Source organism: Poecilia latipinna, unplaced genomic scaffold (genome assembly GCF_001443285.1).
Source record: "Poecilia latipinna isolate Pla-1442-1.1 unplaced genomic scaffold, P_latipinna-1.0 Scaffold111, whole genome shotgun sequence".
NCBI classification, from domain to species: Eukaryota; Metazoa; Chordata; class Actinopteri; order Cyprinodontiformes; family Poeciliidae; genus Poecilia; species Poecilia latipinna.
The window spans coordinates 262,214-289,421 of NW_015112727.1; the positions used below are offsets into that span (position 1 = coordinate 262,214).

At 41.5% G+C, this 27,208-nt stretch overlaps 1 protein-coding gene across 3 annotated transcripts in view; it reads right to left on the minus strand.

Moving 5' to 3' along the window:
• Positions 1-27,208, minus strand: part of svep1 (sushi, von Willebrand factor type A, EGF and pentraxin domain containing 1) — a 94,689-nt gene that overhangs the window by 23,825 nt on the left and 43,656 nt on the right. For all 3 annotated transcript variants that reach the window (XM_015027954.1, XM_015027953.1, XM_015027955.1), the window contains 15 exons: positions 23,514-23,672; positions 21,312-21,491; positions 17,848-18,027; positions 13,655-13,852; positions 10,018-10,136; positions 9,800-9,929; positions 7,590-7,703; positions 2,920-3,051; positions 2,224-2,415; positions 1,885-2,006; positions 1,705-1,810; positions 1,406-1,603; positions 873-1,106; positions 576-737; positions 263-424 (listed from right to left, as the gene is read on the minus strand). In XM_015027954.1, the coding sequence (XP_014883440.1) occupies positions 263-424; positions 576-737; positions 873-1,106; positions 1,406-1,603; positions 1,705-1,810; positions 1,885-2,006; positions 2,224-2,415; positions 2,920-3,051; positions 7,590-7,703; positions 9,800-9,929; positions 10,018-10,136; positions 13,655-13,852; positions 17,848-18,027; positions 21,312-21,491; positions 23,514-23,672 (2,388 nt within the window). The remainder of the gene's footprint in view (positions 1-262; positions 425-575; positions 738-872; positions 1,107-1,405; positions 1,604-1,704; positions 1,811-1,884; positions 2,007-2,223; positions 2,416-2,919; positions 3,052-7,589; positions 7,704-9,799; positions 9,930-10,017; positions 10,137-13,654; positions 13,853-17,847; positions 18,028-21,311; positions 21,492-23,513; positions 23,673-27,208) is intronic.

Consider the following 27,208-nt stretch of genomic DNA (forward strand, 5'->3'; position numbering starts at 1 on the left):
TCAACAAAGTAATTCAGAATGATTAAAAAAATGTCCAAGATGATCAGATGGTAGCATTCAGTGAGGCAAATCCAAACTGAAGCCTAATGTTTATATAAAAAACTTATTTTATGATTAAAAAAAGTGTTTTGTCAGGATAGTTTTATAAAATTTGCTGAATTACCAGGTTTATCCATCCATATTTAAGGCAGAAATCAAGTCAAACTCTAAAGAGTTGAAGATGATAAAGCTACAAAGTGCAGCAGCATCGTAACTGCCTCACCTCCACACTCCGTCTCATCCACTGCTCCTCTGGTGACGGTGGAGGTTCCACCAGGACAGACTAAACATTTCCTGGCACCATAACCAGGCTGGAAGTGACCCAGTGGGCAGGACTCGCAGATCTCCAGTCCATTCAGCGAGTGGCTGCCAGGTTTGCATTGCCCTGCAGACACACACACATCGCACCATCAACAAAACAGAAAACACTTTACTTTTATTTATGAGAACAAGCTTAAAACTAATCATTTTACTCCTAACTGATGGCCAAAATGCTGACTGACAATGAAAAGCCTGACGTTTGTCCTCAAACACACCTTTGCACTCGGTGACGCTGCGGGAGTGCAGATAGGCTGTAGATGTTCCTTCGGGGCAGGACTTGCACTCCAGCTGACCTTCCTGGTCTTGGTAGGAGCCCAGCCAGCAGCTCTCACACTCGTTATGCTCCAGAGAAAAATACGTGCCCACTGGACATTGGACTGCAAAAAGAAAGCTCACACTTAGCGATTTCCTGGAACACATAAATCTTGCACGGCACTATTAGTCATGCTGTAAATGTAGTGTGCATAAAATTTAATTAATTTAAGTCAGAATACTCCTTTCTTCAAGCTTACCGCACATTCTGCCTTTGAGCACCGAGCCTGGCCTGCAGAACAATGAGGCCTTTTTGCTCTCCAGCGATTTGGGATCAGAAACGATCATCTCCGAGGAGACGTGGTAGCTGGACAGCGGCTGTTTGGCCAGCGTCCGTTTCAAGCGATTGGTGAGCTGCTCGAGCGTTCGCAGGAGCCTCTTCTGATTGGCCACTTCGACTGAGTCGTTCCTCGACAGAGGCAAAGGGATGCTTGCTGGGAGAACGGCCAAAGATTAGCGCATTGACAACAGATATATCTTGAAATAAACCTTTAAATGCAGACATCTTTGTGCGTATTGCTTAGCAAAAAGCATGTCTGCGCAATTTGGAGGTGTGTACACTTCTGCTGTCCTATTCTGTGGTGCACACTGGTCTGCACCAAAATGGTTAGCAATAAGATTTGTTTATGCTCAAAACTGTCACAATGTTACGCTTACTTTTGCTGACACGGTTTGCAACCAAATTCAAAATAATCTCTTACAGTTTCCCTAAACACACAGAATGTTGTTGTACCTGTGATGTTGAAATAAATTTGGATCTTGTGGTCTTTGGTTGGACCTCTGATCTTCCTGTGCCTCTTGGAACGCTGCCTCACGCTGCCGTCTTGCTGCCGACTCGGGAGCTGTCGGGTGCCCGTGGCAAAGCCCGACTCAAAGTAGGCGTAGTCCTGCGCGCCCTGAGAGCCCCAGCTGTTGGCCCAGCCTCCTGGTGCTGTTTGTGAGGCAAAAAAACCCAACAATCGACTGATGATGCTTCACTTAAACTGAAGGTCAGATGTTTTGTTTTGAGTAAGAACATCTACAGACGCCTACCGATTGAAAATCCGTTCTCATAGTCGTAGTTGTACTCCAGACAGTGACCCTGGGACATGACCTCCAGCTTGCAGGTGATTTCATCACTGCTACAAATGGAGGGAAGCTACAGAGGAAAGGAAAACGCGGTTAATCATGCCGTGTGTGTATTTCTGCGAGTGTGCGCGTACTGGTCCTCACCATGCTTCCCAGTTTGGCATTAAAATGACCAGCAAACGACTTGACCAGGTCTGCGTCGTCGCATCGAGATGCTTTAAACAACATCTCAAAGGGTTTATACCCATTGTTAGCTATGCGGTTCACTGAAACGGAGAGAAAAAAGACGATATGTGATATTTTACCCCATTGAGTGCAATTTGATCATAAACTGGAGCCGCAGTGGCTCAGGTTCAAAACCCTACTCAAGGCCATTTTATCATTTTACCATTCATAAAACGTTCCAGATGTCTCAGAAATATCTTTGTGTACAAATTTGTAGTCTGTAAAATGTACAGATAGTTCAGCATGAGCTGCACTCACAGGAGCAATCTGGTCTGTCTGAAGAGTACGCCGGCTCCCAGACGCCGTTGTAGGCACAGAAGTAGCTCTGCACCGCGTCTTGAGCAAAGCTGTAGCCTTCTTTACACTGAAGAGTACAATTAACCCCCTCCTCTTCCTCAGAGCAGATGAACTCTCCATTCACTGGGACGTACGGCTGCTCACAAGTAGTCCCTGGACAAGATAAAGAATTAAATCCAACAGAAAAAATAGAGATAAGTGTGGGTTGTTTTCTCAGGATAGGACCACCTCAAAGTCCATGGACACTTTCCAGTAGGACATTGTTTCTGTATTAAATGTTTTTTTATTTGTCCTGTGTAATAAATCTTATTTTTGCCATAAAATCTACACTGTATGTGTAATGAATATCTATATCGTCATATACCATATGTATACTTGGATTCCTGAATAATTTAACATTTTAATGAGTTTCTAGTTTATCCAGATGCACTTATATACTTTCAACAGGTAGACCTGGAAAACAGGAACACTTTAAATACACTCCTGCTTTATCTTTTTAGAGTCATAAATGTTTGCTTTTCTATTAATATTTAGATATTACCTAAAAATATACAACATATGGCGCAACACTGTAATTTTAATTTAAAGAAATCCAATTCAAAAAGGAAAAAAATGCATAAAAATTGCCATGGAACAAAGCAGATTTTTAATTCACACCTTGCACAGTTACTGTGAGGTTGCAGATGCGGCTGTTTCCTGCTGTGTCCGTTGCAGTGTACTGGACCACAGTTTCTCCTACTGGGAACAATGAGCCCGGTTTGTGGCTACTGGTCACAGTGAGGCGACCACCTGTAGAGCAAACAGAGAAACACAATAAAATCACTGTAATCATAATATATTCAAATAAAAATACAAAATCATCCCAACTGTTCAAGCTCCACAACCAGAAGCTGCATTAAGTTCCTCTGCATTAAAAGTGCTTTTCTTCATGTCCTGTAGAGGGCAGGCTTGGGATTAGATTGAAGGTAGTGAGTCAAACTTGTAGGTTGACTAAAGAGCTTTATACAAATACATTACTTCTGTCTGAAAGAATGAAAATGCACAAAGGTTGTTAGAAAGTAGGAGCCGAAGCACAACGCTGTGTTGGGAGTTGTGTGCTGGTGTGTGATGCTTCGAGGTTTGTCTGCAGGCCAGAAACGGGCTGTGGGAAGGAAAAGAACAATGAGCACATCTGTAAGAGCGAGAGACACAGGACGCATTGAGAGAAGTGAGGGATTTGCCTTTCACTCGACTCCGGTCCACCTCCTCCATTAACGGCGGCAAATATCGTTCCAGAGGGACTGGCGCACGTCTGGAGTCTCCCTTTATGTTCAATTTTAGTGCGTGTGTTTGTATGTGTGCGCCTAACGAGTCTTGACTATAAATAGAGTTGGCATCAGGGTGTGGGCTTGGAAAAACAAAACACTGACGTCGAAGCAGCGCTGCACTGACGTCGTGTGGACCCGGAGCGGCCGCAGCAGAAGCAGTCTGTTATTAGTGTGCGTGCGTGGGTATGTGTGTGTGTGTGTGTGTGTGTGTGTGTGTGCGTTACTGAGGTCGTTCGATGGGGGCGCACCTCCACAGACAGGTGGGATGTGATTTCTTTGAGTTGTTTGTGAGTGGGGATGTGAGGTTTGGGGCTCTGGCTCATTAACTCATGAGAGTCAATAATGTGCAAACAGAGAGTCGGAGTCAGCAAAGTCAAGCCGTTTTGGAACAGCTGCAGTGCCAAGAGAAAGCGTCCAATATTTAGTCTGTTTGCTAGACTGGCCTTCAAGCACTGCTCTGCTGGAAGATTAGTCTGAACAGATTGTTTATTAGATCGTCATAACAATAGCAGGTGTCCAGCCCAGTGCTCAGCGATTTAAGAGAACATCTGGATCATTTATGTCAATGCGGCGTGTATGAAACCGATCGTTTTGCCACTCACTAACGGGTTTTAGAAACACAGCTATGAAATGAAGCTAACAGGATCTCTGGTATGTTCAATACACTGACCCTGTGAGATGTCCAACTTTATACTGGTCGTGTTCAAACATCAATAACTGCCTTTACTTGTCTGGAGCTAATATACTGGGGACTTCAGTTTCTCCAAACATTTCCAAATGGATCCGTCTTCCATCACTACTTGGGAAAACTCTGTCAGCCCAGACAGTTTTCAACATGGACATTAAAAAGCAGACACAACATTGGCTAATTATGGTACGTTCACAGCAAACGCGTTTCGAGGTTCTGGCGCGGTGCAATTTGAACCGTTTTGATTTTGCTATTGTTAAAATCTAAAACAAATGAATTGATTATTACCAGGACTATAGTGAACCTGGGGACATGCTGAGAAAACACGCAGGACACCGGGAGTGGAGTTACATGGACCGGGTCTGTCGTATATGTATGATTTATACAAATACACAACAAAAAACAACTTCTACATCACTGAATGATCTTTAGAAGATGTCTGGTGCCAACAAGAATGAAAAATTAAACAGCAAGTCAAAATCACTTCAGAGATAAAAACAGGAAATACAAAACGTTACTTTATCGTTAACCTTCTGCTCGTACAGAACGACCTCTAGATCTACAATCGCTCTGTGTGTTTTCACTCAAGCTACTCGATGCAGATCCTGTTAAACCAGGCTGGCTTCCTAAAAGCTGTCAAAAATATTTCCTTCGCCTCCAAGCACAAAGGTAACATTTTTCAAACCTTCACACAAAAAGACAAGCTTTACGGTATTTTATTGCTGTAAAATGTAGCTGCAGCTATATTTTCCCAGGTTAACTCTTCTTTAACTTTGTGTTCCCAACATAGACCATCTCACAGTTTAGCACAGTATTTCCCATGATCATTTTTAGATGCATTTCTATGAGTTGAGAAGGAAGGACAACAAGAAGGTGCTACTTTAAATACGAGCAAATTTTCAATGCAATCTCTGTTAAAAAATTAACTGCATGCTTACATAAAAATGCAATGATAAAGGTATAAAAAAATAGAGGCTCTGTTAAGGCCTTTGTTTTCCTACATGTTTTATTTTCACATAAGCATATGAGGCTTGACTGGCCTATGAAATATGTGCACACATGGTCTGAACTACAGTCACGGGAAAAAGGAAAAACTTTTATGACTGTCAGTGCAGCCATGGAAATAACCAAGTCCACCTTTAATGCTTTGATAATATTTAGGAGGGAAAGAGGCAATCATGTTCTACTAATGACCTGCAAAGCAGAACCTGATCATCAGCGACTGCAACCACTTCTTTAAGGCAGGAGTGTATGCACTTTGCTGGTTTGGAGAATGAAAAGGTGTTTTGCTAACACAAAGTAAAGTCAGAAAGACTTTGGCAGAGGCAATTTCAAAGTCAACGAGAACGATGTTTGCGAGTTGAAACCATTTAGAGCAGCTGCTAGTCCTCCCAGGAGTAGAAAAAACTCAAAAATCCTTTCCTTGTTTGCGGTAAAAGTTCTGCAACAACATCCGTTAGACTGAGGAGACCAATCTGGAAAAAATACCTCATAGAAATGGTGGAATGGGAGTGATGATTTGGGCTTGTTTGCTGCTTCAGAACCTGGGAGCCCATCAGTCACTGATTCCAACATGAACTCCTCTGAAAGTCAAAGTGTTCTAGAGTCAAATGTCCAGCAGTGAAAGGTTGGCTCATGAAAGAGAGACATTATCCAGAACAGAATCACTGAAAAAGAAAACAATTAAGACGTTGCAATGGTTTGGTCAAAATCCAGACGTCAATGCAAGCACAGATGTCCAAAAACTTTGATAAACTTAAGAAACATTGAAGAAGATTTGACTAAAACCCCAACATAATGAGAAGAGAGAAACGAGCTCTGAGAACGATCCACATCATCCCTTCCAGACCGAAAGGGGAGCCGACGATCCAGCAAAACTCGCAGTACTGTGTTTCTACCACACTTTGTGCTTTCTGAAAGGGGAGACGCTGCGCTTTCCAGCCAGTCTCGGGTTATTACGGTAATTTCACCCCCCTATTAATACATAGTAAATTGCGAAAATAACTTGATACATGTTGAAAATTCCAGTTATGGATAAATGGGCAAATATATTTACACACAGGATATTTACATACGATTAAGATGAGCAAAAATATCCAGGCGGATTCTAACTACCATGGCAGCATCGTGAACACCTTTTCCCATAACAGCATGGACTGTAATGCAAACTTTAATTTCCCATGACTGTATATGTTAAAGACTGGTGAGCCGTGTGCGTGTCCTGCCTCTCGCTCAGTGGAGACACGCAGCCAGCCATTCCCTGCATTTTTAATTGCTATTTTTAATTTGTCACCACAACTAACAAAATACACACCGACACCAATTCAGATGCTCTGTAACTAGTTAGATTTGCTTGAATAACTTGTAAAGATTTTATTTTAGAAGTGTTTTTGCAACAATGTGCTTTTTACTTTTACTTGAGTAATTTTGTTTTGAAGTACCGATACTTTTGAGTAAAATTTCTGGAGACTTTACCCACTGTGACCAATTCCACTAAATGAAGAACAAGCTAGTTTTGACCAAACATTCATCAGACACACCTGCAGTTTTTGTTAAAGTTTCATAAGTTTTATATTGGCTTTGAAAAATGTTTCTTTTGCTCGATTTTGTTTGTGTAATTATGAATTATTTTCATTTTGATCTTTAAAATAACATTTTCACACAACCTTACATTTTGGTCCTGTTGTTGATGTCATTTTTTAAATACTAAATAACCAGTTAGTACTTGAGTTGCCTATTTACCAAATACTTTGATGTCCTTACTTGAGTAATACTTTTTACATCTGCTTTTGAGTAAAATATGTTGAAGTAGTGCTACTTTTACTTGTTGGAAACTCCATTCACCTCTGCTAAAGCCTAAGCTTTGCCTCTACTGAGGATTATTTACGATCTCGTTGTGTAGCAAAGTTGCACGGATGTAAAAATAAACTTTAAAATTGAGAATAGAATAGGAAGGGAGTACAGCACTGGGTGTGTTCGTTTAATTATACAAACGACTGTGTGAAAAATGGATGGCATGAGGACACACTCCCTCTGAATAACGCTTTTCATTGCAAAAACACCTGCGTCTCTCCACTGTCTCCGTCTGTTTTAACATTAACGACATTAGCAGGCACTGTAACCACTTCATCAATTCCCTCCGTCCTATTCTCTTTCTCTCTCCTAAACACAGACAGAAATGTCCACTGTCTCCACTCTTCATTCACAGACGCAGCTTTTTCCTGATTCACATTTTCCAATCACTCTTTGGAAAAGATCCTGCTCCACCATAATCAGCGGAGACGGTCGGCGGAGCAGAGGAGAGCACAAAAAGAAGAGCTGAGCAGACGTACCTGAGTTATCTGAAAACTGCGGGACTTCCCAGACGACGGCTGCTGCTGCTTCTGTGTTTGTGGCCTGGACTGCTGGGGGCGACCTACACCTGTCGATGAACGGCGGCTCGGTATCTGAAAATACAGAGACAAAAATCACTCACCAGGAGCCACAATCACACCAGAACAAACATCTACTTTGAACAGGACCAAAACTAGAGCAGATTTAGACGATGTCGAGGAGTTGACACTCGATAACGGAGTGCTGCGCCGCGATCCGACTTTTTTAAAGGCAGAGGGCACAAGTTGAACACATGTCTCCAATAAAAACCTTCCTCAGCCATAACAACACATGGAAATGTTCACGGCTACCATGCTTGAGGTTTCTCCCCCTGAATGCAGTGATTACCGAGAGGCTGACCCGCATTTTTCATCCTCTACAGAAACAATATCTGGCACCTGTTAGGGCACATAAACTCCCTTCCTGGAGAACATCTCAATAACTTCCACCTTTTTTTTAAACCTTGAAATAAAGAGGAAAGACAGTGTTTCAAAGAAAACAAATTAGTCTGCAAAGAGTTAAACATGTTGCAGTGTGCATGAGAGACTAATCAATCTTTTTAAAGGGGAATTTTTATGCTTTACAGCCATAAGTGGGTAAATCTTGAACATAAATAGTTATTCTATTGTTTTAAAAAGCATGTACGTGGCAGAAAAAAAACAAAACAAAAAAAAACAGAGCTCTTTTGGGGACACCCCTCTCTAAAATAGAACGGCATCGTCATTCTCAGGAAACAACCCAGTTCATGCTATAACTATAACAGATTAGCCAGACCGTCAAGGCAACTGTGGGTGTTGTTTGTGAAGAAAGACAAAGTTTCCCCACCGCCTTGCTTTGTTTCTTTTTTATATTTTTAAGTGGCCTCTGTCAGTAAAATCCACAGATTGCTTTATTAAATTAAATTAACAACTGCTGTCTTCAATGTTCCTCCATGTCCAAGATGACTGGAGACAATTAGCAAAAAAACATAATAAGACAAAGAAAATTGTTCTAATAAAAATTAGCGTATATAGACGTAAGAAGGGGCTGAACAGTGGAGCTACCACAGAATAAACCCTGGCAAAGGTCAAAGGGCAATAGGCAGCGGCTGGATGGATTTAAACAGGTTGAGTGGAGTCGATGTAAAGAGGAGAGAGACTTTCAGCCGATGACTTGAAGCATCCTGGTGACCCAGTTGTTGGGAGAAAAAGGAGGGTTGGTGCCCGCCTGTGTGGGTAACAATGCTAGAGAGACCAGAGCAGAAATTACAGCATATGTCAGACTTTTAAAATTACAGTTTTTCTGACAAGTCGTCATTTACCGCTGTGGTGAATTACAGTCAGACTGGGCTCACCACAGAGCCCGGGTCGAGTGCTGGTCTGCTCAGCCTCCATGCTGCTGTACAACGTCCTCACTCTGAAAAATCGCAACAACTTACCCAGCTACGTCCAAAGTAATGTATTACTCTGGCACGTACAGATTTAAAAATATGTTCAGAGTTAAAGTTTTTGTGATTGGAAGTAATAACATTTTTGAGTGTAGAGAATCTGTGAGGAGAGCTAAAGATTAGGGTAATGACATGGAGACCTTTCTAAACACAAATATTTTGAGCTCATTGCAAAACGTGAATCATCGTTGTGCAGCGTTTCCAACCAGTCTGTCAGACGTATCAATAATTTTGGGTTTAATGTGGGTTTTCACTCATGAAATGACGCCTGAGTTTTGTCTCCCTTGTTCAACTTTATCCCTCGTTTGCAACTTTTGTCTGGATTCTGGGTGAGTTTCTGTCTCTCACACACTTTTTTTTATACATTACAAAACTTTGGACATAGAAATTAATTTAACTATGGATGAGGCTGAACAAAACTAGAAGGGAGAAGTTGCAAAAATCTGATTATTGTCCTTTAATCTTACAAAGTGAAAAGTTATGACAAAATGTCCTTGTTTTGGCATCCAATTAAAACGTAAAATATTTCTGAAACAAGAAAATCCTGAACAGCATTTTTACAAAAATCCAGCATGTTTGAAATTTTGAACCAATTAAAGAACGCGATTCATTTTATTCCAGGTGCCGTTAAAAACCATGTGAACGTCCCACTGCGGAGCCTTCTCCCTTGTTGTAATTAAATGCACCAGTGAAGTAACACCAGGGCCACACACGCAGTATCGACTGTTTTCAGGATGAGCTCACCGATCACAGTGACCGTGAGGGAGCAGGTGGCCTGGTTCCCGGTGCGGTCGGTTGCGACGTAAGTGATCGTTTCCTTTCCGATGGGCAGCAGCTGAGGGGGATTGTAGACTGGTTTCACCTGCACCACCACCTGCAGACGGAAGAGAAAGTTAAAGTTAAAGGAGCAGGGAAACACTTTAAGCTTGCTCCTGTCAGTCTGTGGTTTTTATGTTTTCGACCTCTTCGTTGGAGTTGTCGACGGCGGTAGGGACATTCCAGCTGACGTTGGCGGTCCCGCGCCGTTCATCCGTCTCTGCAACAATGTCTGCAGGACACTGGAGCTTTGGCGGCTCAGTATCTGAAGAGACACAGAAAGAAAAAAAAAAGATAAGACTCCCTGGCAGATTAACTCTTGGCTTTACATTAGAGCCAAATGTTACGGGTTTTATGCAATCACATCGAGAACCTCACAGTGACCTTCCTCTGCTCTTTGTTATCACAGAGGGAGTAGCAGCATGAAGTCATTTGACCTCTTGTGTCTTTAATCCCAACACATCATACATTCATTATTGATCATTATCCAAGGAAAGATGAGAGGGAGCATCACCGTTCCAACCAGGCTTCTAGTCCAAACAATATGCCATGTCTTAAATCTTTGAGGATTTAAAAATTCATTGTCTTAATCCCTGCAGGCCAATAAATCAGTGGCTCTGGTCCTGGTGAAGGATGTTAAATATCGTATTTGCGTAAGAAAAAAATACGATGTCACTGATGTGGAGCAGAGATCAGCGCATTGTGGTTACAACTTGTTTTAAAGGTTTCTGATCATGAACATCAATCTGAAAGATTTCAAGATAACCGCAACACCGTGGTGCTTTTCGATTGAGTGATAAGGGAAAAAAGTGAAATGGTGGCATGAAGAGAAAAGAATAATCAGTCAGGTGAGTCTTAAGTGAGATTGTAATTATCTGTATGCACAGTGAATCATAGCCTGGCTATTGCCTTCCTACACGGACCACTCAATTCTCATTTCCCTTCAGTGGTCCGATTGGGATTTCTCCCACTGAGTTTGATTTCTCAGGACGCATTTCACCTTGGCCAATCAGCAAACAGAAGGAGAAGTTGGCAAATGATGCTGCTGATTTTCTGCGCTGTAGTTTTAGCAGCGGCAGCGGAGGAAGTGAACAAAGCCGTTCAGTCCGCGTTGGTTGCGCATCCAAATATTGAGTTTACATTAACAGCCGCCTCATTCGGCCCGCCACTTCTTTCTTTGTGGTGGAGGATGGTTGTTTACAGCGTGGGCAATTTCTGGTAAGCTTCAGAAACTGGTGCACAAATGTCACGGTCAAACGTTAGCGATTGGATAAAATCAGATTAAATAAACTTTAAAACATCAACAGAGTCCACGTCTCAAGTTTCTCAATAATAGTGGGTCCAGAAACCTCTCTACCAAGCAAAGCGTAGAACAAGCAGCTGTTTTTTATCAGACAAAGTTGATGGGCCAACTTAATTTCTTCTGGGTTGCTGGTTTGTTAGGGCCGACACACCTTTTGAAAAGGAAAGGTGTGGCTGGATTTTTCTTAAAAAGCTTCAAAATAAATACAAGAATTATATAGAAAATCTGACACAAAGCTCAAACTTAACAGAGTTGCACAATCAGCTGCCAGGGTTGATTCAAGCATCTGCAGAGAGCCTGGCCATGCAGAGGAGAATATAGGAGGATGCATATATGTGAGGATGAATATCAGCTCTCGATTTGTTCTGTGGCGCAGACACAAGGACGCTTCCTCCTCCTGAACTCTACGTAATCAGAAACAAACCCAGTTCAACTCAGTTCAGGCCTGCAGTAAGCTGCTAAGCTTCAAAAAGTCCAGTCTCCCATCTGAAAGTGGTCATGCCTCTTGGACTGTGTAAGAGAACTGTTCTCATCTGGACCTGATGATCCATTCACTTTGGCATTTCTCTCTGCCTAACACTAACACACTTAGATCCAATCTGTTTTATTTATCTCAACAACAAGGGAAGCATCTCTTAGATGTCTTCGGTAGGATGGAGAACGCATGAAAGGACAGAAACTTCCTAGAAATTCTTGCTTTCTGTGGCTCCTCATGATAAGGTATAATTTGGAGCCTGCTTTGAAGGTTTTAGCTTTATGTTTGATTTTGTAGCGCTGCCCACTTCAGGCTCAAAGGATATGAAACAGAAACAAAAAAAAAAAAAAAAAACCTGCTAAACCTTTCCAAAAACCCCTTGGAGTGACTCATCCATGCTTTCCCCTTCCCTGTCACCATTACCTTTCCATTTGTTTTAATCTTTACGACACTTCTTTTCCTTCTTAATAGCAGCTGTTCCTCCGTTAGCCAAGTGGCAGAAGTGGACTGAGGACATTCAGGGAAATGGTAAAAGTTGCTTTGTACCACCTGTTACACCTGCAAGGCATCTGGAGTGCTACAGTGTGTTATAATAAACTCCAGAGACCAGTTTGGAGCAGGAAGGGGGAGACATGACAGCTCGGTCATGGTATGGTTCGAGTTAAAGACATGCAGGATTGCTTAAAGAGAGCTAGCATCATTCACAAAGCAGTGAGAAATGCAGAAAACTAGAATGGAAAGTGGGAACGCTCTCCAAGTCCCCTGTTGTTCCCGTTTTACAGCTTCTACTTTGTCAGCCTATTCTCTTTATTTCTCTCTCAAAAGTTCTCATTAACTGTTTTGGATAGCAATAGGAAGGAGGTTTATTTTCCCCTTTAGGCTTTTACGCAGAGGTAATAACCTTCTCCTCTGCCTTCATAATCAGAGATTTCCTCAGTTGTTAAGTCTTGTTTTTCCCCAGATGAGACTCGGGTCCAGATTTACAGAAGGTGAGCACAGTCTGTTAACTTGATTACTATACATCCAGTGAAAGCCCTGCAGCTAGTCCTGAATGCAACAGCTCCACTCATGCGATGAAAAACATCCAGGGCTTTTTCCTTACACTTCCTCTGCTGGAGTCTTATTAAAGAGAGGATTGATTTCAGAGTTTTACTGTCGACTATTAAATCTATGAATACACCGAAACCACCTCACCAAGACAAACTCAAAGCTGCAGTCATCCAGTCATATTTCCCTGGATGTGCCTAAAACTAAGCCCTAAAACAAGACACGGCGATTCTCTGGATGAACTGCCTCTACCGCTCGACTCAGACGTCCTAAAACTCCTGGAACATTTTGTCAATTATTTTTGGCCCTCGCTTTTTTGCTGAGCGTATCAGTGGTTTAATGGGTTTTACCGTTTCCTTTATTGCTTTGTAATATTAAAGATGTTGATTTATTTGTATTTCTACGGCACTTTGCTATGCTGGCTGGATAAATGAGGATAAAAACCACATTGATGTGAATGAGCTTAAATATAGTGTATCAATATGTTTGAAAAGAAAATGATTACATCTCAATAAATTAGATGATTTTCAAAAAGTTAATTTCAGTAATTTATTCCACAATGTGAAACTCGTGTAGCTTAATTACACACAAGCTGATGTTTTTAGAGACTTTAAATTGTGATGATTTTCTGCTTAGATTAGATTTTTACATCAGCTAGGAGAAATTTAGAAAGCAATATTTAATAGAAATATGGGTTAATAATAAGTATGTTTAATGCTTGAAGGTTGTTACTTTCAAACGGTTGTTTTAATCTGACAGATTAGCCTCATCTGAACGCATATTATCATTTACTGAGAGGTACCTGTAGATAAATAAATAACTAAATAATAAGTAAAACACAAACTTAAACTCCAACAACATCACCATTAATATTACTGTTGTCTAGGGTCTGTTTAGAGCTTGACCTGCCATGACCTTTAACCTTCAGAGGCTTCAGAGAAAAGGCCAGTTTCCTCACCTTTACAGGTAGCTTTATGGACATTAGCAGTCCAGTTCCCAGATCCCAGGCACGCCGCCCTGCGGTTTCCCTGGAGACTGTAACCTTGGCGACAGGTGAGGTGACAGATGAAGCCTGGAGCCACAGCTCTTTTCCCGCAGGGAGGAGGAGACAACACGATGTGATTCTTTGGATTCACGATGGGGTGACAACGAACCTCTGGGGAGGCAAAATAAGAAAAGCTGAATTTACTTTAATGTACGACGTAGCTTATAATTTTGCTTGTACATTTTTGCACATAAAAGATGTTCAAGATCTTGTACGTTTCTCTTTGTTTGGTACCAGGGCTACTACAATAAGGTATAACAGTAAGAAAAAACACATGACGGCAAAAAGGATCAGAGAATCTATTCAGCCTTTCTGGGAAAACGTACTCCATGGCGTTAGAAAGAGGCCATAACCCACTGAGAGCTTTCAGATTTGGGACGAGACATGTGGCTTTTGTCCTGGCCGTAAAACGGTGACCCAGTGGAATCGTCTGCGAGGATCACCAGAGTCAGGATGTCCGGCTGAAACGTGTTTTGCTGATTCCCACAAGGCTTTTATTGTGTGGGCTGCGAGATCTGGGAAATTGAAGGTCAAGGCAAGGCCTAACCACAACATTGTCTGAGAAATCACACACTGGCTCCACTGGCTTGCTTTCTTCCGATATAGTTAGTGCCAGTTGTTTCCAATGTAGGCCAGCCATGTACACGATTCATCCAGTTCTGATCCCAACATGTCCATTCGCAGTTCAGCGGACAAACCTTTCCCGTCCCAAATCCCTTGGACAACTCTTGATAGATCCTCATCATCCAGCAAGAGTTACAGATTGAGATTATCTGACCCTGTTATTTAGGTATCTCAGTTTAACCTTTGTTAAACTCTCTGATCCTCATGCCGATCCATTCTTTTTTTATTCTAACACACTGACTTTGAGTACAAAACTGGTAAATATATCCCATCCACTACCAGGTACGGTCAGCGGTCATAATGGTATGCCTAACCAGCGTGTGTCCCTTTTGCATTGGGAACCTTCAAGAACGAGCTGCAGAGTCATTTGGGGAGAGGGATTTCTGGGTTTTGCTTCTGGACAAGAGACTCCATCAGGCCTAAAAAAAAAAAAAAAAAAAAAACCAGCCCGCGGGCCTTGTCCAACCCGACTATTTAACTTTAATTAGAGGCCCGAGCCCGGAGCAAACCCAACATATTGTTTTAATTAAGATTTTGCTGCTTTTGTTTTCAGACCACCGTTAAGAGTAAGCAGTGTAAGTTCTCCCAATTTTAGTTTTAACGTCTTCCAGCTCCGTTTTGTTGCTTGTTGTGGCCATGGGGGTGAGTCAAGGTCAAGTCATCTGGGATGTGTGATTGATAGGATCCTATCTGCACAACTGCTGGAGAGGAGCAGGGCGTAGTACGCTGCGCTCGCTACAGTCTGATTAACTTCTGCTCTGTTTTTACTATATTTCCTCAGCAGGTTAAACTACCTCTGTTTAGACTATAATACGTAGATTGACATGACTTTATGTCGTGCGTTCTTGTTTGCCGTTCTCGGTGCTGGATGTATTGCTTATTAAATGGCACCACAGAAGCCTGAACCCAAGTCGACAATCAAGGAAATAAGTTCGGGTCTTTTCTCGACCTGATTCTCTTCGTGAACCAGTTTCGGATCTCGGTGGCTTTCCGATGATAACAGGTTGCTCTTCCGATCTGGACTTGCATTTCCTTCGCTGTAGCCTTAAAAGAGAAAACTCTCCTAGGGTTATTCATAAAGTCAGATTTTAAACAGACTAAAATATCTCCGTTTCCTCCACTGCCAGATGAGTAGTCTCTCCTTCACCACAGGACAAACAAACAGTAAAACAATCCAGCCAGCTGCATCGAGAGCCCACAGAGGCTTCTCGTCTGTGTTAAAAAAGTGTTGACAGTTTGTTGGGCCAGATGATCAAATAAACAAGCTCCATACACAGCAGCAAAGATGGGATATATTGATAAGCGGATGCAGTTGGCTTGGTTTTTTTTTTAAATAGCTCACCAAGCTGGCAGGCTGGTTGGCAGTGCGTCAGCGCGAGCCGGAGCAGTGAGGCTGGAGGTTTGCGGCTAAACACTCTCACACTGTCCCTTTTTTGTGTGCTTGTGTGCCTGACCTGAGAGCTCTTTGTGGTGGGCACGAGTGTGTGCAACTATTTTAACATAACTATCAGTTTCAAAGTGTGCGAGCAATTTTAAATGCACACGATTTTGCTGGGAGAAAGAAGATATATCTTTCACCGACTATAGGTCCAAATATACACCGTGTGTTTAGCCGCGCCGTGCACGTGTGTTTACATACGTGTGTAAAACCACATGATTGCGGCAGAAACATACAGATCATGTGTTATTTCAGGCTCCTTCATTTGATAAATTCTCTCTGGGCTTAGTGAGGGCAGACAAGTTTCAATGAGCTGAAGCAAAACAAATCTCTTGAGCTTATAGTTACATGTCAGGTTACAAGAACGATGTGCTGCTACAAGTCTGTTATGGGTCTTAAAGAGCTCAGCGCTGCAAATATTCAACAAAGGGACCTAATCTGATTAAACTCGAGAGGCAGAAAGAAAATTATTATTGAAAATTTTCCTTCTAGCTCAGCAAACCTGGTATTGACATTCCTTCCTTCAATTCAGATACAAGTTGACAGCCTCAAATAAGAGCCTTTACAGCTGGTTTTTAACTTCATCTTAAAGTCAACAGTAAGATATTATTAGTCAGATATTAATCATTGAACTTTTTTTGTTGAGTTGTGTAGGACTTACGAGATGCAACAAATAGAGGACAATAAATGAAGTGGGCCTCGTCAGAGGTCAATGTCGGCGCACAGACACTGACGATACTGACCAGCAGCAGTGAAGCCTAAACGCCTGCTGGCAGCAGCTCTGCACACCTTCAGAGTGCGACCAGTCCAGGATATGGAGATATACATTACCTGAAAATACAACCGGCCTCCACAGAGTGTAAAATGGTCTCCAAAAAAAAAAAAAAAAGCTAAATACACATCAAGCATCACAGAAAACTCCTGATATCTACTGATCCATCTAATCCTGCTTTCTTGAAAAAGCTTCAGTTTTGGAGGACAGTTCTAGCATTGAATTCATTAACCATTTAAATGTTAGGTGGGTATTTTAACATTGTAAACGACCAAGAATATGTCTAATTTAACAAAGCTTTTTTTATAAGAACTTTTCTTCTGGTAGCCATCCAGGTAATAATCTTTCTGCTTGAAGCGGTTGACGTCACGCCAGTGGGTGGTCCTTCAGTGCGTCTCTGCTCAGGTTGTTTCTAAACTTTGCTAATTTGATCAAAAGCGTCCAAGACCACCTTCACAGGTTTCCCTTAGTTGGCAGTTTTGAGTTCATTCAGACCTGCACTTGGATTTTACGGTGAGGTTTTTAAATGGGACCTTTAAGAGGTTAGATCTTCAACAATGCTAACAAAGCTGTTCATGTTTTCTATTCTGATACATGACAAACTGTGAAACAACGCATGTTCTACGCTTAAAAACATCGAAGTTTCTCTCAGGTTTCACATTTTGCCTCCGTTAGTCTACAAATTCAGATTTTGCTTTTTAGATGAAGGTAACAAAACAAATCTATATGATGTAATTTTTATAAAAAATTGTTTTTTTCAAAAACATTTGTTAAAACTGTCACCATATTGTGACAGTATGAGACAAATAATCTACAAAAAATTATCTTCTCCCTGAATTAATATCGCCATCTGAGAAATCCACCAATCCCGACTAAAAACAACCAATCAGAGCCAGAATCTTAGCGCTGTCCATCAGCCTTGTGTACTCGCTGGTGCTAATGGAAGACAAACCACTTACCATTACAGGAAAACCATCATTGGTGGTCATGCTAACTAGCTTGAGCGTTCACAAAAGGCTCTTTAAATCAGAGGGGTGATTGACAGCGCTTAGACCCGCCTACTGGCTCTGATTGTTTCCAGGTAGCACTGGGAGCACTGGGAGGAGGCAGAGAAGCTCAAATTTTTCACAGAGTGTCAGTCTCATGCCAAACTGTCACGACACGGAGGCAGTTTCAACAAATATGTGAAAAATTATTTTGAATAAACGTTACATCCTGCAGCTTTCAGAACATTTATTTGAGACGACGGCAAAGAGTAACGTGAAGGCTTACCCACACACCGAGGTAGAGGTCCACTCCACTGGGAGTTAGCCTGACAGGTGAGTGTGGAGTCCCCCTCTAATCTATAGCCTCGCTCACAGCCAACCTGACACTGCGTCCCGTAGGACACCCCGCTGTCGCTGCATCGCAGGAAGCCGTGCTGCGGCCGGGAGAGGACCGGGCAGGAGCGCACTGAAAGAAGAAGACGATGATAAACACCAGGATCCAAACCAGGGAAAGTGAAACAAAAGCTGCTCTGTTTGTTGCTGGATCTATTGTTCCATAATTATTTATTTATCTAAGGTTAGTTTGAAAATGGGAAACCTCTACCCTGTAATCCCATGACAAGCACTGGAAACGTACTGTAATCTTAAACTCCTCAATGAAATCTTATCATGATAAGCCCCACATGTTGGCTTCTCCAAGGCAACTCCAGTTTGTTCTTCAAACAGATCATAATTCGCCAACACTAAATATGAAACGTAACAGATAAACTCGGATGCTGTAACCCATAAATCACAAGAGGAGTGGAATACATGAATGAATCATCTTTGGCTGTAACTTGGGGCCTATCATTTAACCAAAACTGTGAAAGTCCCTATAAAATAAAGGAGGGCGGGAGAAAAAAAAACACTCCCAGTATGTGTGTGTCTGCTCTGAGTTATGCTGAGGTCTGGTAACAGGGTGTGTGGTGTGCTATTTCTCATCGCCACCCATAGACAGACAGGCAGTTCAGATGAGCCCCCTCTCCCTCAGGGTCCAACTAGCAGGGAGGTCCTACAGTACGCGGCAAAGACGAGACGAACACATACAAGCAGACATATGCACACACACTTAGAAAATATATACTCAAAGCCACATACTATAAATCTGTACCACACACCCTTACATATTCAGTGTCTTGGTATTTGTGTGAGTCACTGCGCTGCTGCCTTTCTGCTAAAACGAGCATTTTCCTCATTAATCTCTTGACCTCTGGAGCTCCCCCCTCTTCTGTTCCTTCAGCTTACCGAAACTCCCCCCCAACTCTGCTCCTGCTTGCTTCAACTTTGACTTTTATCTGCTCCTCCTGTTGGTCACTCCGTCTCTGTTCAACTCAATCCTCCCTCTCCTTTTCCTCTTCGTGCCGTCTGACAGGGCAAAACGAGGTGGAATCCCAGGAAATGTTAACTTGTCACCCGCTCTAAAAAGCACATGTAGGGAGCGGAGACTATGCTATTTGAGGATAACTCCCACATGAATCACTGGAGACTCTCAAAAAAAAAAGAAAGAAAAGAAACTCAGCCAACAAATCAGCTTATAGCCTTTATTTTGACAATTTAAGTCAGCATTGCATACATAGGAAAGTGCTGCAATGCTTTAAGGTATCTGGGCTGAGTGAGGAATTATACAGAACGTAATGTAAGGTAATCCCATCTGAGTACTGAGAGAAAGAAAATATTAAGATGGTGAGCATTGTAGGTTTTTCTCATTCATAGACTTTTTACACCCAACAACTTTGCAGAGTTGTTGAATAAAACAGAATAAAAATATCCTTTATCGTCTGACAATGGGACAATTTAAGTGCAACAGCAGCAAAGTGGCAGACAATAGCAGCAACAAGACTCGCAGAATAAAAATATTCTACAAAATGTCAACATAAATACCGTGTAGTTATAAAAAATACTAAAGTTCACAGGAATGTGCAACCGAGTTGGTTAGTTCAAAAATGCTGATGGCTTTTGCACCAAGGTTGCGTTCACACTGCGGTCCGAAGTGACCCAATTCCGATATTTTGTCAAATCAATTTTTTTTTTTTTTTTTTGCCGTGGTCGTTCACTTCCAAATAAAGGCAACATGTATGTGATCTCCAGTGTAAACTGCAAACGATCTGAAAATGTCCCGCATGCGCAGTAGAGGGCGCAATAACGTCACACATAGAGAGTGTTCTCAGTGTTCTGCCAATCACCACAAAGAAGAAGAACAAGTGCTCAGTGTTTGCGGAAGTAAACATGGATGCTAACGATAGAGCGCAGTTTACGATTTTAAAGTTGTTGTCCACCCGGAACCAGAATATTAACAACTTAATCCTCGTCATAGTCCGCCATGGTTGTTGCTTTTCTTCCCGCTTGCGCTTATCAGGATGCAGAATAGTGACATGTGTCGAGTATTTGGATGAAGGCGACCCGGACGTTCAGGACACATTTGAATCGGAAACGTATCGGATACCCGAAAAAAGTCTGACCTGTGTTGTTCAGACTGTCATGAAAAGATCAGATAAAGATCGCATTACGGCAAAAAGAATTGGATTTGGGTCCCTTCAGGCTGTGAACGCAGCCTAAGAGTTATTCAGGGTTGACTGTCAGTCTAATATGGATTTTTTGGGACAGTAAAGTCAGAGTACTTGTTGAAAAGCAAAGGATGGATTTGTACACACTATACCGAAAACCACGGCGGGGATTCAAGCCTACAACCTTTTTGTGATAAGACAACAGTGCTAACATGGCCCAATGCACAGCCCTAATGCATGTTTCTCATTATAGTTTAGGAAAGATACAAACTTTACATTTAATTTAGATTTACTTAGAGTTTAAGAAAATCTTACAGTGACTGAAGCCACCGACTAAGAAGTCTAACTAACCTGGGGGGACTTGATATTTACCGACTGCTTCAAACAACTTGCAAAGTGACTGACTGGTGCAAAGTAGTGGCTCTAAAAGTACATACAATGGAGCAGCAACCTTTACAAATCAAAGAGCTACTTTTGTCCATAAACCTACAAAGAAAGAAAGAATTGTGTAGCGCTTTTCAGTTCCGGTCCTTAGGGAACACTTCTGCCACACATCTGACCTGAATAAATGGCTGATTAAGAGGCTTCTGCAGCACTTGATGGCTTGCAGAGGAGGCCATGCAATCATTTCAATCAGGTGCTCCTGAACACAGACATCTAAAGTTTGCAGGGCAGTCGTCCCTGACGACAGGAAATGAGAAACAGTAGAGAATGAGAAAACATACATATAAACATTATTTTGTTATTTTGTTGGGATCTAAAAGAACAATTCAGAACCAAAAAAACTCATCAAACCTTTACAAGGGAAAGCACAACGCTTTATTGGGTAAAATGGCGCCATTGGAGTTCTTTACATTTTAATAAAGAGGCAACCAACTTTAAAGAACAAGGCAAAGCCTAATGACTAATAAACAGGATAAAAAAGAAAAAAGTACCCTGTGTAAAATCAGGTTACTCAAAGAGTCAGATGGCAGAACTGCCGACACAAGCGTTTTCTTATTGTTCTCTTGCTGCTCCTTAAAACTGTTGTTGGTTATCTGGAAGCCTGTAGACCTGGCAAGTTTAGATACTTTTTGGAAATTATATAAGCACCAGAAAAACGTCTTTGTTTTATATTTGAAAACTATTTATTGGTTTGTAGGCGTGTAAAATGTGACCATTGGCCCGGTTTTCTTTTTCAAAGCTACACCTGCGATGTGTTCCTTACCTGTGCAACTAGCAGGTGTCCCTGACCAGGTGCCGTCAGCCTGACACAGTCTGATGCCGGTTCCATGAAGCTCGAAACCCGGCTGACACCGAACTCCACAGGCAGCCTCAAAGTGGTTGTTGCACACATCCTGGACAAAAAGGCCGTTTTCTGGAGGGGGCAGTGCTGGGCAGTGAATCACTGAACGAGAAGATCGGAGGAGATTTAAAAAGTCAATATAACGGAGACGATCCACTGCACAATGATAAACTATGCACTCAGTAAAACTAAGATAGTCTACACTTCATGGAAAAGGCTATGAATACATAAAATATTACAAGAGAAAAACTAACAGAATATTATATGTCAAGATTCACCGTCTTATCTACGCTGAGGGAGGAAGAGAAACCATACTGTAGTGTCTGAAGCTGGTGATAAATAGACCTTTGCTTTCAGATGAAAAATCAAGTGGAAAGTCTGGCTTGTTCTTCAAACGATAGGGAAGTTCACAGCTGGATGCAAATTCAGAGATATGGCTCGCTCTGATCTTATGCTTCTGTGGAAAAGTGTTAAGTGTTTCTATTGAAGTTACTATCTATCCGCGTTTTTTCCCCGTCAACCCAGGACTGTTGCTTATAATAATTCGTCTGCACTGCTTTATTGCAGGTCCAAATAAGGTAACATAACGACCAACTGAATAGCAGAAGCATTTGTCTGGTTTTACTGAGAATAAAGCAAAATCAAGAGCAAAGGATTCATCTACAAAAGGCCATTTTTATGTTATTCTGTGTTTTCATTCCCCCTGAATATGTACAGTTAGTTTCTGCTCCTTTGCACCAAAAAAAAACCAAAGGATCCTAGCTTAAGTAAATATGCTTCAGTTCTCTTCACACCAGAGGAAAAACACTCTACAAACTCAAGGAGCTCCAAGAATGTTCAATGATTGCAGATAATTTAGAAAATGTCCTTTAAGCATGAAGGAATGTCTCCAAGCCGTTCCTTGAAGCTTTGTCTGCTGTCCACACAAATATCACATCTGTTTCTGGCCTCTCTTTGGCAGCACTATAAGTAAACTTTGCATTTACATAGCAGCCTAGCAATATTGGAATTTATCTCTGTGTCTCAGCTTCTAGCTTATATGCACAATTTGGAGATGTGTGCACTTCTTCCCAAACAAAACATGCATATTTTTATTTGCAAGTTGCCTGTTTTTTTTCTTCTTCTTTTTGCATGGATTATTCCTCTCAGCTGTGGGAAGAGATTCTTTCCAAGGTAACAGCGTTCTAGTTGAGAAGTCAGAATTTCAACATGGCAACGTCAGACATTTCTGAACAGCTCTTGCCGAACATCAGTTTAAGCTTTAGTTTCCACACCACTTTTAATTTGTTCAGCTTAGAGTTGCAGACGCTACAAGCAACATCGATTTTAGACGCACTTCTAAAATGTTGCTGTTGATGCAAGAAATGGCTGTGTTAAAACTCAAACCTGGCCTTACAAGTCGAAACTGTGGGTAGTCGGAATGGCCCCAAGTTTCCAGTGGGAAGTCTGACTTCGGAGGGCGTACCAGTTGATTTTTCCAACTGGGATGTGGGAATTTCCCAATTCCGAGTTCAACTGGAAAGCTACATCAGATATTTTGCTACCATGATAATGAGCCGCCACATTCTCATCTCAGATATTTGGTGCACATACAAAATAGTCTGGAAACCCGTGACGCACCTGGTTCACAATATGCTTCATCGCTCCAAGCTCTCCAGACATAATTCACTTTCTTGCTCGTCATTTAATGTTGAGGAGTGCTTTCAGGTCAGTGTGAACTTTATTTTTTGTATTTTTACATTTTGTTTGGACTCATGCTGCATTGAGTTTCTCGTAAATGAGCCGTTTACAGAGAAGCTTCTTTTTTTTTTTTGGCAAAGTAAACCTTTGTTACAACACATGCAACTAAGGCACAATGACCAAAAAAAGACAGTATGGTTTTATCGCTGTGTTTACCATTAGTGAAACTTTTAAGATCTACTGAGTTTAAATACTGCTGACTGGAAGCCAGAAAAGAAAAAGAAAAAAAAATAACATTCGCGCTCAGCTTTTTCCTGGAAAAATCATGCCAGAGTCTAAATATTTACAGTAGCCACACATAAAGTGCCGCTGGACAGCGTCGATGTAATTCAGATGGTGCGTATGTCAAAAAAGTTTTGCTCCCAGAGAGCAGCTTTGTCTCACCCTGACAGCTTGTGCCTATTGGCCGATAGCCCAGCTTGCAGACGCAGTCATGGAGGGCGGTGCTGCCAGGCTGGGACGTGTGCTGTGCATCAGGGCACGACAGGCAGGTGGTCAGTCCTCCGGGAGTGCCCTCTGGTTTGTAAGTGCCAGGTGGACAAGCTGTGAAGATGAGAGAACAGGGGAGACACTGCTGTTCAGAAACCGATCCCACAGGGCTTTAATATGAAACATATGAGAGAAGTCACAAAGTGACTAAAGTAAGAATAATGAAGATCTATGACATGAAAATGAAGCTGGAATGAAAAACTGTCTTATTAAAGATAATAAAATACATTTGATGCAAAGTTAACTGTTTTTATAATCAGTGATGTGTTTAAATTGAAGTCACTGGACACACAGAAGTGAAAGAAGCAAATCGAAAAGGAAGTGTATTTTCTATGCATGTTTGAAGTTTATTTTAGATTCGGGAAAATGAAAGAGCACGACTTTCAGCAGGTAGCAAGAAGGGAGAAGTGAAAACAGCAAAGATGCTTTGTCTTATTCTTTTAAGCTTTTAACCTGTCTGTCAAGGAATGTGCAAGACTTGAAAATGTTGGCAAATCTGAAAAAAACCTGCATTAACATTTAAGTTGAAAATATCCATAATCTCTAAAAATACAGGGAGAAACTTGAATTTATGCAATTACTGACATGTTGCACTGTAATCATTTGTCTTTGTGTTAAAACCGTGAAACATTTACACAGCGATTCACACGGCATGTTACTGCCTGTGCTCCTTATGTAAATAATTAATCACCACTCATAAAAGAAGAGCTAGAAAACAGAATTTTAATTTTCTTGAACTATGTTTGTTAAATAGGAGTTGAAATAGGATCAAATCAGTACGTGCAGGTCAAAACTTTACAAACACAATGTTTTTAACTCTGTCTTTGACTGAATTCAGACATAGTTGGGATCAAATGCCGTCGCTCTAACTGAGCCACTAATCCCAAAAAGTTAGTTTGCAAACACGCAGCAGTTTATGTTTCTTCCATAGTTTGTTCAGGCAAATCCAAAAATTGTTTGCAACAATTAATAAAGCCAATCCCCAACGCTGACTACACCCTTGCTCAAATCCAGCTATCCTCAGACGAACGGGCGTTTCGAGCAGCTTTAATATGGCAGCATGTGCTCGAAAACAAGAAAGCCATAAATCTCCACACGAGGCGGGAACAAGTTTAAGAAATTCAAAAACATGGAAAGTCTCGTGGGAATCGAGGCTCTTCGAGTCGAACGGAAAGACCGAAGTAATTCTAACCTTTACGACCGTAGAAGGAATAAAAAAATTACATGACAGCAACTTTCAGACGCGTTCGGCGAGCAGCTTTAATTATGACGGCTGCAACAGAGAATCCACAGTCCCTAACGCTCTTCACAACTCGTTGACTTTTCTTGAAGCCCGAGGCTAGGTGTGAATTTCCACTGCAGAGCTGCTGCCAGGCTGGCCTCTCTCTCCTCCTCCCTTCTCCTCAGCTGCAGCAGGTCAGACAGGAGAAGTTAACCAACTGTAAAGCGCACAGCAGCTGCTGGCAGTGAAATGCACCCAGTAACCCACATCAAATGCAAACGCAGAGAGAAAACCATGAAGGAATACCTCATCTGGTGCAGACAACTTGCGTCTCGGTCTGCCCCTTTTCATTTGATAACAAAAGCATGTGACGGTCCGTCATATTTCTGCGGCTTTCAAACTCAGAGGAGACACCTTACGTAAGACCGAGTGAGAGCAGAAAGTCCATGAGAATCTGTTTTATAGCTTCATTTAAGGTTTACAGGAAGCCTGTTTAATTTGAACCCGAATAATAAGTCACCTCCAGCTCCACAGTGGAAATACTGTACCTGAAAAATATAACATTTCAGTTTTTCTGGCAGGCCGCATGTGTTGACAGGTAGTAAGTACACAGTGGTATGATTGCACATACGCAAACAGACGCACGGGTCTACAGCATAAAAAGACCAGACCTGGCTTCTGGAGAGGGGAACTGGAACGAAAGGAGGAGGGGGGACGGGGGGGGCAGCTACGAGGGACGAAATGATGGTAGGACAAGCAGATGTGGATCTAAAATAAAGGTGGGCATGAAGAAAATTATTGGAACATTCAGGCGCTGAGATGAAGCTGCTTTGAATTATGCAGCAGCCAAACATCTCTGTTTGTTTGGCTAACTTACTGTAACTCTACTGCAATGTAGCAGAGTCACTTCCTGTCTAAATGACAGGAAGTGACCAAAAACCTAAAGATCTGCTCCGTCTGGACTGTGTACAGACACAGAACACCTTTATAATACCATGAAGCAACTATGTGGTAAAACTAAGCTGATAAATGTTACATGTGTTGTGTTAATGCATGTTTTGATGATGAAACTGGAATATGGCAGACAAATATATGGTAATGACTAATTAGTTACAGTGATTACGCTACTATTTGAAGTAACTGTCTCTATTTTTCTACATCATAATTTCACTTCATTTACCAACACTAGGACATCTAAACCTTACCAGGAAGTATTTGTCATATAACAACCAAGAATCAGTGAAGTCACATTTACCAGAAATGAAACAAACACTTTCCAATAAGTTTTTCAACCTGACACTACCAAGTAATTGACTGATAAAACACTTCCAACTGCAGTATGTCACCCTGCTACTTCATTTTTCTTACATCCGTAGTTTCGACGTGGCGTCCCTCAGGGTTCTGCTCAAGGTCCTCTTCTTTTTATGCGCTCTAGCCAAGCTTTCCTTTCTATGATTTTTCTTTTTACTGCTTTGCAGATGACATTTAAATGAAACTTTCTTTGAATTTTCAAAACATTAGGCATCATTACCATGCAGAAGTGCCATAAGGACATTGAATCCATGCAGCAAAAATATTTTAAGCTTCAGTAAAAATAAAAATTAGTTAACTAAAAACAATCTTTTTCCATTTGCTGCTCCTTGTTACTGAATGATCATATCAAACGGACTCAGATCTTGGAAAATATTGAAATTAAATCTCATTTTTGACTCTTTTTAATCAACGCTAGTCTTGTAAAAAAAAAAAAAAAGGAAAGAAATATGTGTTATTCTTGTCGGTCAACTAGACATAAAAAAATATTTTTACTAAAGCTAAATTTAATTAGATTTAAACTTCACCTCTGAAAACAAAGCTAATCTGAGACTCAACTAAACAGTAACAAATTGAACAAAGTGAAGTCTGTTAAGGTTAAAGAAGAAGCTGGAAAAAAAAGTAGGTGGAAAAACACAAGTGCAGGCAAGTTCATCTGTTAAAGTTCTTTGTTGTAACACAAAGTAAGTCAAAGTAAACTGGCAGATACGTCGAGTCCTGGAGCCAAAGTTACTATCACACGAGAATCTCCTGGATCTGCTGGGAGGGGAGAGTGTGTTCGATTAGCCAGACCTAAAAACAGACCCAGACGGAAACTGAGAGGAGGTCCAGAGAGGGGGGGGCAGAACATCTGCCTTCCCAGCCACAATCACAAATAGGGTCCAACTAAATCCACAAACATGTGCTTTAAAACACACACACACACACACACGCACACACACACACACACACACACACACACACACACACACACAGACAGACACTACATTGGAGCGTTTACTACTCCCCACATGTAAATGTGACCATAAATCTGTGATATTTTATAACTAAGAGGATG